General features: G+C 40.9%; 1 protein-coding gene across 2 annotated transcripts; it reads right to left on the reverse strand.

Annotated features, from left to right (window-relative positions):
• Positions 1–849: 849 nt before the first annotated feature.
• COMMD8 (COMM domain containing 8) lies at positions 850–5,204 on the reverse strand. Of its 2 annotated transcripts, XM_026033649.1 has the most exons (5): positions 5,153–5,204; positions 4,856–5,011; positions 3,931–4,083; positions 2,515–2,670; positions 850–1,224 (listed from the first exon to the last, which is right to left on the reverse strand). In XM_026033649.1, exons 1-5 carry the CDS (start codon positions 5,201–5,203, stop codon positions 1,204–1,206), a joined length of 537 nt encoding a protein of 178 aa, XP_025889434.1. In that variant the 5' UTR covers position 5,204; the 3' UTR covers positions 850–1,203. The 2 variants fall into 2 exon arrangements, with proteins under 2 accessions (XP_025889434.1, XP_025889433.1); XM_026033648.1 differs by lacking the exon at positions 850–1,224 and having other exon boundaries at positions 2,476–2,670.
• Between the last annotated feature and the right edge of the window lie 7,498 nt (positions 5,205–12,702).

Raw genomic sequence — 12,702 nt, forward strand, 5'->3', positions numbered from 1 at the left:
TCTGCCTAATAATCAAATCTGACTGATTTATTCACTGAACTCACCATTAAAAAGGAGAGTACTCCTAAACAGACTATAAGACAACATGCAGCAATTTCTTCCAGATTTTAAGTTAAACAAACATTAATTCCAACYTCACTGTTTTAGCTTGGACTTGAGAACACTGATCCACGTAGACCATCTATTTAACAACCCTGCAAAGTGTCTGCACCTTCCCTTCCCCATACAATCCTGTGACTTCACTCTTAGCCCCTGCTAGAGCACACGGCACAGCAAAATACAATGGAAGAACCCCAAGACAAAGTTTGCAAGACAAAGAGGGTCAGTTATCATAGCTTTGCCTTCTTCTACAAAAGGGAAGTACAAAGGCGTGTCARAGGGCACATGATAATTTGCATCATCCATTACAAATAAATTACTCCCCAGGTATAGAAAAATAGTATTGCAAACAGTGGAAGCCATTAAATTTCTAGTGTAGACTTCTCTACTGGGTAGCTCCAAATATTTTACTACAAGAAAATCCTACTCTGGTTTCAGTAAGGTTTAGATGCTGATCTACCAGATATGTGCCTTACTGCATAGGCTGGGAATACGCTTTTGACAGACCACATGGGCTCCTTTGGAAACTCCTTTCTGGGTTAACCTCTAACCCTTACTCACCTGTTATAGTGCTCCCCACCACACTTTTTTTTTTTAAGCCCAAGCTCTGGGATAAATGATTATTAAATTACTGCAGTTATTCAGACATATTAAAAATGTTTATTATTTACAAGTACATATATACACATTAATGCCACATTTCTGCTGTCATTTCTTCATCATCACTGAACCTTTTGAAAGGCTAATGTGTTACACAAAGGGGTGCCTTAGGTCTTCTACAAAAATGCACAAATGCCCCCAAAATTTAACAAAAATCATGTATGCAAGTGTACATTTTAACAATGGTTAYATCATTCTAGCTATATATTATTTCGGTACTGATAGCAACTGTATATTTGATTTAGATAATTCGACTCTAGCAGATCTAAGAGGTTTCTGCTTTCAAATGAGTAATAGTTTATTTGATCACAAGTCAATACTACCTGCTCAGTTCAATATTTTATTGCATCAAGAGCTTTTGACTTTGTAGAAAGTGTGTCTATCATTTTTCCAGGTCACTTGTGGAACCAGCATTGGCAGATGCTGCCAGCTAGCTGAATATCCTCACTTCAGCTGCAATACAACCTTCAAAAMGAATAAAAGGAATTAGATCAGAGTTGATGAGATAAAAAGCTAAAACAATCTCAGAAATACAGCTTTATGCTTTCTTACAGATACACTACAACACGAGACTGCATATACACGTTTCCTCTGGAAAATGCACCTGGCAGTTGCTACTACTTCTAATAATTTCCTTTGGTGCTTCTGCACACAGAGCACTCTCCATCTCATCATGATTGTAAAAAACAGAATGGTCATTCCAGGCCCACTGGATTCACTTCACAAAGCAAGCAGAACAAAGAGCTCCATTTATAAAGTAAATATCTCACTGCCCCCACACTGAAGTTTAAGTATGGAATGACAGTTTCCTGTAGCAGACTTTCAACCAGAGCACAAGACACCTGGTAACTACTGAAGTCTGGGCTATAAGAAATCTTTGTCTGCAGAGCMTAGAATTCAACTTGCTCTTTTTGTTTTTATTTATTTAAAGACTGTGCTTCTCAACAACTTTTAAGAAGGCTGCACCTGTAYCTCCACTAACACCTTTATCTCACTAGAATCCATGTAGCTGTCCAGAGGTATCCTGTCAGCCTCACTGGGACAAGAGGTGCATGTAATATTAACTACATTAGACTCCAARATTAATAGCACTATTGTTTCTTAGTATTCTGCCCCAAGAACTACAATCAATTTCAGTTGTCACATATCAGAGATTTTAGAAACYTTCATCTATAATTCCCAGCTATAACTCTAGACACAGATTAGACAACACATTTTATATAAAACTTTTAATCTCTGCACACTAAGCATGAAGAAGCAACGTGGCACTTCCAAGTAGCTCTAAAGACATCAGTGCACCACTTTCATATTTACCCTACAGAACACCAGACACTTGTCTCCCACACAAYTGACTTGATAAATATTTGAAATATATTTTTAGATTAAAAAGGTCCCGCTGTCCTTTTTCACAGGGCCAGAATGAACACTGGGGTGCAACTGAACAAGGATGGTTTCCAGGACCCATGGTTATCACCAAGATGCAAGGCAGATGACACTTTTCTCCCTAACATTCTTTAAATCCTCTTCAACCTTCTCTATTAGAAATCTGAAATATCTAAAGAAAGTCATACTTGAATTTTTATTCTTGCATTATACACATATGGGCATCTTGGTAATTTTCTTTCCGATTTACTGTTCCGTGGAAATTAAGGTACTTAATTACCATAAAACTTAAGTTTCRTTAGCAAAACGTCAGCTAAAACAAAATGCATGAGAATTCAGCACGGATACTTATGCTAAAAAAAAAATATATACCTTATTAGCAGCTTCCAATGCATTTATTAGGTTCTGTAACTCCTCCTTGTTCATTTCTATAGAGATTGGCTTAATTTCACCATTCTCTCTCACATCTAAATCAAGATTGAGAAGTGGCATTTGCAGCATGGAGATTTTGTCACTGGAGAGAGCAAGCTGTGTAAATTGATGAAAGAAACAAAAAAAGAAAGTGAAGATGAGCCATACAGTTACTTAATATCATATCTGTACTTTCTGTAGAAAGCTACTACCAGAACCAACACCAAAATGAAAAGACTAGCTTCTCAGTCATCTCCGCAGCTGTAAAAGCAAAGCAAAACAACAAAAAACACCCCAACAACATACCAACAACCCTTTGCATAGAAAAATTTGTCAGAAGACTTTGTTAAAACAATAGGGCTTCTAATTTCTGTATTCTAAACCATAAGAAATGAAATATTTAAGCATGGTTCTTAAAATTTAGAAGTAACCTTTCTCAGACAACTCTGGTAAGCAACAGGTGAGAAAGCTTTCAGAAAAGTGAGCATGGGAAAAAAAAGGACACTTTCCATGCAATTTTTAGCTCTACAGCTTATCAAATAACTTATGTCAGATATATGATTTAACAAATGCTGATGAGGGTTATACAATTGTGGGGGGGTTTTTTTGTTTACTATTCAGTCTAATATAATTAGACTTCAAAAATGCAGTACAGAATCTGCTGAYGACACTGTAGCTCAGTTTCTGTACCCAGCTATCTTATTTACAGAGCAAAATGCAGTACAGCAAGCGATAGTAAGTGAAAAAGGGCACTACAATCAGCTCAGACAAAGAGTGGTTTAAATAAAATGCTGGCAATAGTTTTGATATCTACCATACGTTTTTAATCATGGAAAAGGAAGGTAAAAACTTCTTCAAAGATACGAAGCGCAAGTAAGTAATGAGTTCTCAGAAGCCTGGTTTATATTCTTGTCAGCAACAAGTACAGTTAGCAAGGGAGACCAAGGCTTAGAAATTGCTCATCTTAGTAACTGCTCTACTGCTCATCTTAGTAACTGCTCACCTGGAGCGCAACACGTTGCCAAGGCAGCAGCTCTTGCAAAATCTTGTCTATCCAAGCACTGCTCTTTGGTTTCCAGAGCAGTTTGCTGCACAAATTACTCTTGTTCAGACAGAGACCTACTTAATATTTAACAGTTTTCATGGACAGGCAAAGTAACAATACTTACATGGTTTACCTTCTAAGTCTAAGGCAGCTCAGAGCTTAATTTAAAGCAGCAATGCATCTGTAAGCCCAAAGAACCATCCAGCTTTAATAAAATAATGCCAAGGATAACTGAGCTGTCCTRCCAAACAACCTGTAACATTACTTACTGCAATACTGGGGAATACTTCTTCTTTAGATATATTCCAGCAGCATTAAAGGAGGAGTCTCACCTTTAACTGCCAGTCAAAATCCTGCAGCTGGGCAGAAGAGATTGCRTTTACTCTTTCTACTAATGCATTCCTGATTTCTTCCTTTCTGCTTTTCAGGCACTTTGTGATCGCTTCTTGGCAGCTTGAATTTAGCTCATTCAACTGTTCAGCAGCCTGTAAATATTAAAATAGACTAAGTTAAGATTGCTTTAACCATGAAGCTAACAAATAAGACACACCACACATTACTAGCTCCACAGCTAATAGCTCCAAGCTKCTACCTGGATAGCTGCTCACACTGGACTTCATAACCTCGGTTTACGTATCCTCAGTAGCCAGGAGTCAGAGTCAGTAACTTTCATATCAATAACACAGAGGAAAGGCGAAAACCAAACTTTTTAAGCAGTTATTACAGACTTACTAAGGAAGCCSCTATTAATGCCTACTTCTGCACCCTACTAGTGAGTGCTCAAGATAACAACAAGGGCCCAGAGAAGAGAGCTAAGATTCCTGGTAAGGCCACAAACTTCTGCAAAACTCAGACATATTAAACCGCCCTGAATTACGATCTCTCTCCTGCACGGTTTATTTCCACTAGATGTGTAAGTACTTACATACACCCACTTCTTAAAGAGGCTGCAATACAGCAGTAATAAACAGAGTGAATCAAACAAGAGCATAAACTGCTTTCACTGCYAATGACACGGACATAATCCTGCGTGGCACATGAGGTATTCATTTAAATAAATGAAGCAGCATTTTAACAAAAAGTGCTATTCAGTACGGTACTTTAAAAAAAAAAAAAAGTTGAACTTGACCTTCTATTTCTGAAAAAAAGGGGGAGGGAAGGAGGGAAGGAGGGAAGGAGGGAAGGAGGGAAGGAGGGAAGGAGAAGCTCCCGCTCCGTACCGGGGCTCGCTCTCTCCAGCCGCTGAGGAGCCCTTACCTCTTCCTCGGACGCGCCTTTCCCCACGGCGTTTCTGAAGTGCGCCCCCGTTCCCTGCAGAACCTCCATCCACTCGGCCACGCTCCACACGCCGCCGTAGTCCCGGTACCGCGGGTACGCGCGCCCGCACACGCCGTCGATCACTCCGTGAAGGAACTGGGGGGGAAGAAACCCGAAACTCAGTAATTAATTAATTACCCGGGGCTCCCGCAGAGCAAGGCCCAAGGGGCAGGGAGCTTGGGCCTCGCTCCCGCCCCGGGCGCGGTGTCCGGGCGCCGGCCCTGCCGCGGCTCCCACCTCCAGGGCCTGGCCCGGCGGCAGCTTCTCCAGCAGCCGCAGCGCGGCCATGGCGCCGCCGCTGCMCCGCCGCGCCGCGCACGTGACCTCGCCGGCGGCAGCGCGCCTGCGCGAGGGAGGAGCACGTAGGGCCGCCGGTTCGAGTCCCGGTCTTGGCCCCGCAGGCCTCGGCGCCGTTTTGGGGGCGTTTTCATCGGGTTTTCCACCTGCTTTTGCAGCTCTGCCTGCTACCCCCTGGGGTCTACCTGCCTGCTCATCTACTTGATAGGGGCTGTAAACTTTTCAATGCACCCACGTTTTCCCTGGCTTTGCTAATCTTAATCGGTTGCATTTTTAATAAAGGCTCTCTGGAAAAAAAATCCTGTGAAAAATATACCGGTGCTGCTGTTAAACTCAGGAAAAGCTGAAACTGAAAAAAAAAAAAAGTATTAAATGGTATTTTAAATCATTTTCCATAATAATTTCCTCCGTTTCCCTGTAATTTGCAGCTTGTTGGACTAGGTTAGGTGGAAAGCTACGGCGTGTCCAGTCTTGCTGCAATGTCTGACAGCAGGGGGGGCCTCTGCCCCGATAGAGCAGGCTCTGGGACACGAAAAATGGGCAAGAAACCCAGATTGAGAGAAGGAAGATGGGACGAAAAGGAGACTGGTTGCAAATGTCCCGTTAAGCTGAACGGGATCGAACAAGTGACAAATGCGATGGAGCAAAGATGTAGCACATGAAAGGGAAAGGAAAAAGCGTGCACTTTGTCTGACCAATTCTCAGTAAATTCACAGCAGTTTATTTCTTTCAGGTCTTAAAAATAAAGCCTCACTTCTTATAACTGTATATAGCTTCAGAGTAATATTTTCAGTTCAATCAACTGAACTATAAGGAGCAAAGTGGAAAGAAAAGCATGAAAGATCCAGACTAAATTAGCGCATGCTATTTTCGTGAGCCCATCTACGATTACAAAACCAGCCTTTGTTAGTTCAGACTTTGTTTCTACTTCTGTTTTTTCATCTAACTTCTCATGCCCACAGCAGCAATAACCCAACCAGCATGCATAACTGCTTCCATTCCCACTCCCTCGTGTCACATCAGGCTGAAAAATCACAGTTATATTTCTACTGATTTATTTTTTTCCATGTTAGACTTCAGCCAGGTGGGATCAGAACACCAGTTCTGACAAGGGGATTAGCAGGAACTGGRGTCCAGGATTAAGGGAGAAGACAAAACTGCCCCTTCTGGCAGCCCACGCTTTGATCAGCTGAAATTGCTCCTCAAACTGCAGCTTGCTGCAGGCATAGCAATGAGTGAGACACTGGGATTATTAAGGCGGGTGTCCAGAAAGCTTTTGTAGAAATTATACACAAACATACTCTTCTATACTAATGAGGTGCTGCAACAAAAGAACATTGAAACYAATGTGCCCTTATTCAGTTCTGACCATCATACCAAAAAGTCAAGTTCATAGCAAGTTCATAGCTGGCTAAACAGCAGGGCAGTGACCCGCAGAGCATTCTTTATTAGCTATTTGCCCCTCACAATCTCTCATTTACAGCGTTATCTTGTTTTTTCCACAGCTGAAATCTCTGCAAGCTCATTATGTTTAGCAGTCAGTCTTCCTTAAATATGCTCCAGGGATGACTTGCACTCCTGAGATGGCAGTCACGTCAGAATCTCCTCAGCTTCTTAAATAATTTTACTTGTAACATTTCAGCACATAACACCTGAACTTCCAAAGAATATTCCGTAGCACACCCCTGTATCTACTCTATCTAAAAAATTCTGTACCTCCCAGATCCCAGAGAAGTAGCCCAGGCTTGGAAGCATATATTATTTACTGTTGCAACCTGCTCACAGCTTTTTTGGTTTGTGGACAGAAACCATGTCATCAAGAGCACTGAATGATTATAGAGGTTATACTTATTACAAGAAAGTAGGTGACACTAGAGCCTAGTGGCACATGCTGCACTGGGATGTGGAAGCCCTGGGTTTGTATCCATCTATGTCATTAACATGGTTTGTACTTTCAGCGAGTCAAATGAGTCACTTCCCTCTGCCTCAGTTTCTGTAAAATGACACAGATACTGGCAGGAACAAAAATACAAATACTTTTCAACTTACAGATATAAAGTGTTATATAAGACCTATGTTGCTGGGTTTTTTTTTTCCACTGTTCTTGCAAAAAAACATTCAATTATTTCCAGGGGAAAAGAAAATCTTGCTGCTCTAAGACTTGCCCTGTTTGGCTGCATGCACTGTTTCCATTTGTATGGCCACAGTGCATGATGCCCATTGCTCTTGGGTTTTCTATAAAACTTCAGGTAATGAATTGTGAAGTCCTCTTTGCAAATCAATCCATTTGAGTCCTTAATAACGAAGGACAGGCTGTCAAGACTGTTTTTGTGAACACGGGTAAACAGTCATATCTCCAGCTTCTTAATCTTCTTGGCCATTCATGCCAACATTTTTTCTCCTAAATCCCCCTATTTTCTCAAAATCATTTACTTTCATACTGTCTAACTTTTTTTTACAATATAGTGATAGAACAAGAGGGGATTTTCTTAACTGTTATTTTCAGTTCTCACTCTTGAGTTTCCAAAGCCCCTTGTTTTCTGTAGCAGTTTTTCAGCTCCATCAACGCATTGCCCTTCAGAGCTATCAATAGCTTCGAGGAACACTTCTGTTCTTCAGCATCTCCTTAGGAATGCACTGTTTATACACTGAACTCAATGTCACCTTTCACAGACAAGAACCTACTAAACAGATCACTCGGAACAGCCCAGCTGCATTGCAAGATTTTCARAGAGAAAAATGCAGGAGACTGTACTTCAGAGTACCAGATGGGAAAAGCTTTGCAGATATTTTTCTAAATCATGGGACTTCTAAATACCGGGTTCATCTTGTCACCTGCGAAGCTGAGCAAGTGGAAGGGTCAATAGCTGATTTAAWCCAGAGTATTCTGCAGGACAAAAGAAGAGGGAAGAGCTCAGACCAGACATGCAGCCTACTCAAGGCTGGGAAGCTTGAGCTATAAGCCTGGAACTAAGATAGCAGAGGACAGAAAACTCTGACTAAAGGTGCCATGTCTTAAAATAAGCAGCTTAAGAGCAGCTGCCRTGGTGTGATGCGAGTCTCCTTAGGCAAAACTGCGGGACATACAGAAAGCTGAGAAAAACAGCCTTGGAAACACTCTTTTAAAAAGCAATGGGAAAGAAATGGGAAGAGCAACCTCTGAGGTAGGTAATGGCACTACCAGCATCAAAGAGCCAAAAACTCCTGTGAACTGCGACCAAAGAGCCCATGAGTGCCCTGGGCAGCAGGGCAAGCTCACAGCCCAAGGCAAACCAGAGTGACCAACTGGGGTTGGATGTTCACAAGCCCCCCTGGTCACCACCTTGTCAGGAAAAACCTCTAGCTTCCATTTTTAGCACTCTGCCTCCCTCCTGCCCTACATATAGGGCTCAAGGTATGTGTCAGGGCTGGCATTTGCCTCTCCTTGGTGCGGGTCTAGTGAGTGCGATGCTTGTAACAAGAACAGAAGGCCACTTCTAGSGCAGAAAAAGCAAATCCATAAGCCAAATTTTCCCCTCCTTCTCCTTAAACCCCAAGGTTTTAATGTTAATATTGAATGTTACTAATATGTTAGTGCTTTTCAAAATGGTTTCCTTGGACATAAGAAAAGAAAATGCCCTGTAGGTAGATTACAATGACTCTTAGTGTTATTAGTAAACAGAAATTAGTGGACACTGGAATATGTTGCCTAACAAGTTGCACCAACATGTCATAATAGCAGCAGAGAAACAGTAAACATGGCACTAGGTAAATCTCACCTCATCCATACATACATATTTATTACACACCTCAGATCTGGAAACAACTACGATAGCTGCTATATGCTCTATTTTTAATCACATAGTACTTTAAATTCATGAAATGTAAGTTAATTTTATCAGGCTAAGTAGCAGCAGAGTTTTTAGATGCAGATCCATCCATGCTGAGAGTGCTTTTGCCAGCAGGGCACCATAGGGCTTATTTATCAGTAAATCCCTTCCACTGTAAATAGAGCCAACCTGCTCCCAAGGAAAACAACCTCCAGGTTTAATCCTCAGGCTTGGTCCAGCTTGGCAGCATACTGTGCTGGCTGGAGAATTCTTCGGAGTATCCAAATAACACTCGAGGGGCCACATTTCTAAGCCTGACTCCTACTTTTGCTCCTTCTTCTWCCATGAGAAATAACGATTGAAAAAATGTCACCCAAGAAATTCATCGACTCCTATTAAACACAAATCCTGGGCACCTGCGCCTGTGCTCAACCTCTGGGAAGTGGAATCCCTTAGTACACTTTACACACAGACATTCTCTTGGGGGATATATAACATCCRTTCCCTTCCTCTTTTATTCTAAGACAGGCCGTATGACTCACATATTTAGCATAGAACTAAAATAAAGAAATAAAATCAGCTCTGTCACTATCCTATTTTCAAGCTACAGACAACCCACCTCATCTTCGTACATCTGAGTTTTGCCACATGCAAAACTAAGATAGAAACAGCTGAATGCTTCAATGGGTGTTGTAGGAATCTATTAAGGCTACAGTTTTGCATCGTCATATCTACTAATGGTAGCTGATATCTGATAAGAAGCAGCAGCTCTTCTGTATTTGGGGAAAAGTCGGACCTGTCAGTAGGCCGGGTATTTGTTCTGAATGGTAGGGTTTCTTTTTAAATAAACACATGGCAATAGGACATCAAGCAGAGCACATGTGATGCTTATGAGTGATGCAAAGGAATACATTCAGTGGAAAAGAGCACAAATTGATAAACTGTACTTAAAAAAAAATTGCAAGTATATGACATCATCTGCACGACACAGAGTCCCATGACAAATTGTGCTTTGAATTTGCATCACTGCAATTCCCCTTTCTCTACAGCATGAGAGTAAAACACCCAGCAGTTAGCCCATACTGAGGGGGAGATGATCAGATATACGGTCTGCTGGGAAAAAGTTTCCCCTTTCCTCTTCAAATATGTTTACATACACACGAACCACTAGAATAATTTTGTATCACTGTGGTGTCCTGTGGCAATAACACTTTGGATCTGATACTAGCCCTTCTAAAATTAGATTAACCATCTTGCAAAAAAAAAAAAAAAAAAACTTGGATTTTTGGATTTTACTGTGGTGAAGGAATCAAAGTCCCAGTGACATCTGCCTTTCCATCTGCTTAATTCTAGGTTATTTTTATTTGTCTAGGGGATAGATGTAAGAGCTGTGACATAAGTAACTATTTTAAAATAGTGAGTGAAAAACAATTTTTGTTTAGCAAGTCTGAGTCATTTGCTCAGCAGAAATATTAGAAAGATTACAGTTAGAAAAACTGTAAAAAGAAAAAAAAAGTAAATAAAGCTTCATAAAAATTATAAGAAGAATAAGAACTTTCCCCAAGAACTTTCCACAATCATGACAGAAAAGCAGCATTTACCAAACAGCTTATTTTAAATGCCTAACTCAGCTCTTTTTATTAGCCTGCAGAGTGGTTTGAGAGAGGAAAAAATAAAAAGATTGAGAATTAAAATTATTCTACGGCCCAGACAAAATCAGCAAGTCAAATAACTCACCGGAGCGCACAGCTTTTGCATACAATGCAAAGGGAGGCACATACGTACTCCCAGTTTGTGTATCAAGTGTGTTCCAGTGCACAATAAAACCGCAGCAGTGTAAACAAGCTAATAACAAGCTTGCAGCTGCAGATAAGATAAGGCTGAAGATTAGCCATGGGAAATTGCCACACCTCAGTAAATACAAAATAAAGGGATAAAGCAATTGATCCAAGTGCACGAAAGCCACCTCTGTTCATTGCACTCAGCTAACGTTACTTTCCTACTCTACATGCTCCATCACTTTAGTGAGTTTTCAGGATGCAAGTTCRTGACATAGATGACGGCCAAACCAGACCAAGTGCTATCTCAGTACATGCGACAGATGGATGTTCTCCAGACAGGGATGTTCTCTAGAACAGGGATGTAACTCAAGCTTTCCGATTCCTGGAGTTCTGCAACTTGCTAATCATAACGGAATAAACCACAAGCAAAGTGTGAGGACAAGTCAAGTGAAAACTGCAGCCAGTTCRAAACTTGTTCGTGCAAGCTAAGTCATGCCAATTAATCTAACATTAATTAAGAAGGGAATGGATGTGTTAAACTGCATTACACCTTCGGGTGGACACTGCATTCAGAATTCACTTAGCCTTCACTCAGTTTGGCATAATTTGTTCTTACCTTGTTTACTTTAGCAAAACGAAGGTGGAAGGATAAACTCCAGGAAGGAAAAGAATTATTGAAATCTTTAAACCAAAGGACACTGCTTGTGTAAGAGAAAATGGGTATGATGTTTTGTTTGGAAGCTAGAAAGCAATTCTTAACCCTCACATCATCCATATTCTGGAACTGCTTTCTAATAGCATGGTATAAGTAAAACGACTTTCAAGATAAAGCTAAATCATTTTATAAATAAGATTACGTGGCATGCTGGCAACAAGAAGAGTCTAGACTCCATAATCCATATCCATCCAGCCTTTCAGGAAAGTTCCCACAACAACATCTACATACTTACCCTACCACACTCAACATTTGCAAAGTGTACGTATTATGCCCAGAATATTGCTAGTACTACAAAAAGGATACTCAGTTGAAGAAATGTTGGATCATTCAAACTATGTATGTAGTTTCTGAATCACCAGCAAACACTACCATTACCATGTTCATTCTTCCTTGCTTCGTTTTCTAATTTGTAAATGGAAGTAATAATGCCTTCTGATTTGCCAGGGTGCTGCGAGGAAAATTCATGAGTATTTGTAAAATATTCACTCTAGCAATGAATGCCATTTCCCCATGAGGAAATCAACAAACCCCTACAGATTTAAAAGGAGTACAGTAAATAAAGGTTATAGCTACACACAGACTAGGGCAGGTAAATACCAATAGCTGCCATATTAACTGTGCATCCATCATCCTGAACTGAGTCAGAGCAAGCTCCTGTGGGGAAATGCATCTCAGAGTCAGAGAGTATTCCACAGTATTCCACAGGAATACTCAGAGAGTATTCCACAGTAACTTCAAAGATATTTAAAGCAGACTGCATATCATTGCATGCCTATAAATACAGCCAGATCTCTCAGATACATCCACTGTCTTGATATGCATCTTGTACTTGCTAAGCCAGTCCAATGAGTTTCCAATGAGTGTCATTACTTGGGTAATGACAATCACTTATATCTCTAAAACCAAATCCCCATGGGCACTACTATTTACTACTATTTACATGGCCTTGGCACTAGATTGTCTGGAGAATCATACTCAGGTTCTCAGCATTCCATTAACTTGAGCTACTCTAGGAACTGTTTGATGGCATCCTGTGACAAACTCCCTTCTTCCTTCCAGATCTTCMTGGGGAAGAGCTTTCAATCTGTCAACACATTTAGTTGACACAGTTCCTATAATGTCTGTTCATCTCTTTTGTGTCCCAGCTAGTGCCAACATGAGGTCTCCACGCTTGTGCCTGCA

Source organism: Nothoprocta perdicaria, unplaced genomic scaffold (genome assembly GCF_003342845.1).
Source record: "Nothoprocta perdicaria isolate Ctin4 unplaced genomic scaffold, notPer1 scaffold_13, whole genome shotgun sequence".
NCBI classification, from domain to species: domain Eukaryota; kingdom Metazoa; phylum Chordata; class Aves; order Tinamiformes; family Tinamidae; genus Nothoprocta; species Nothoprocta perdicaria.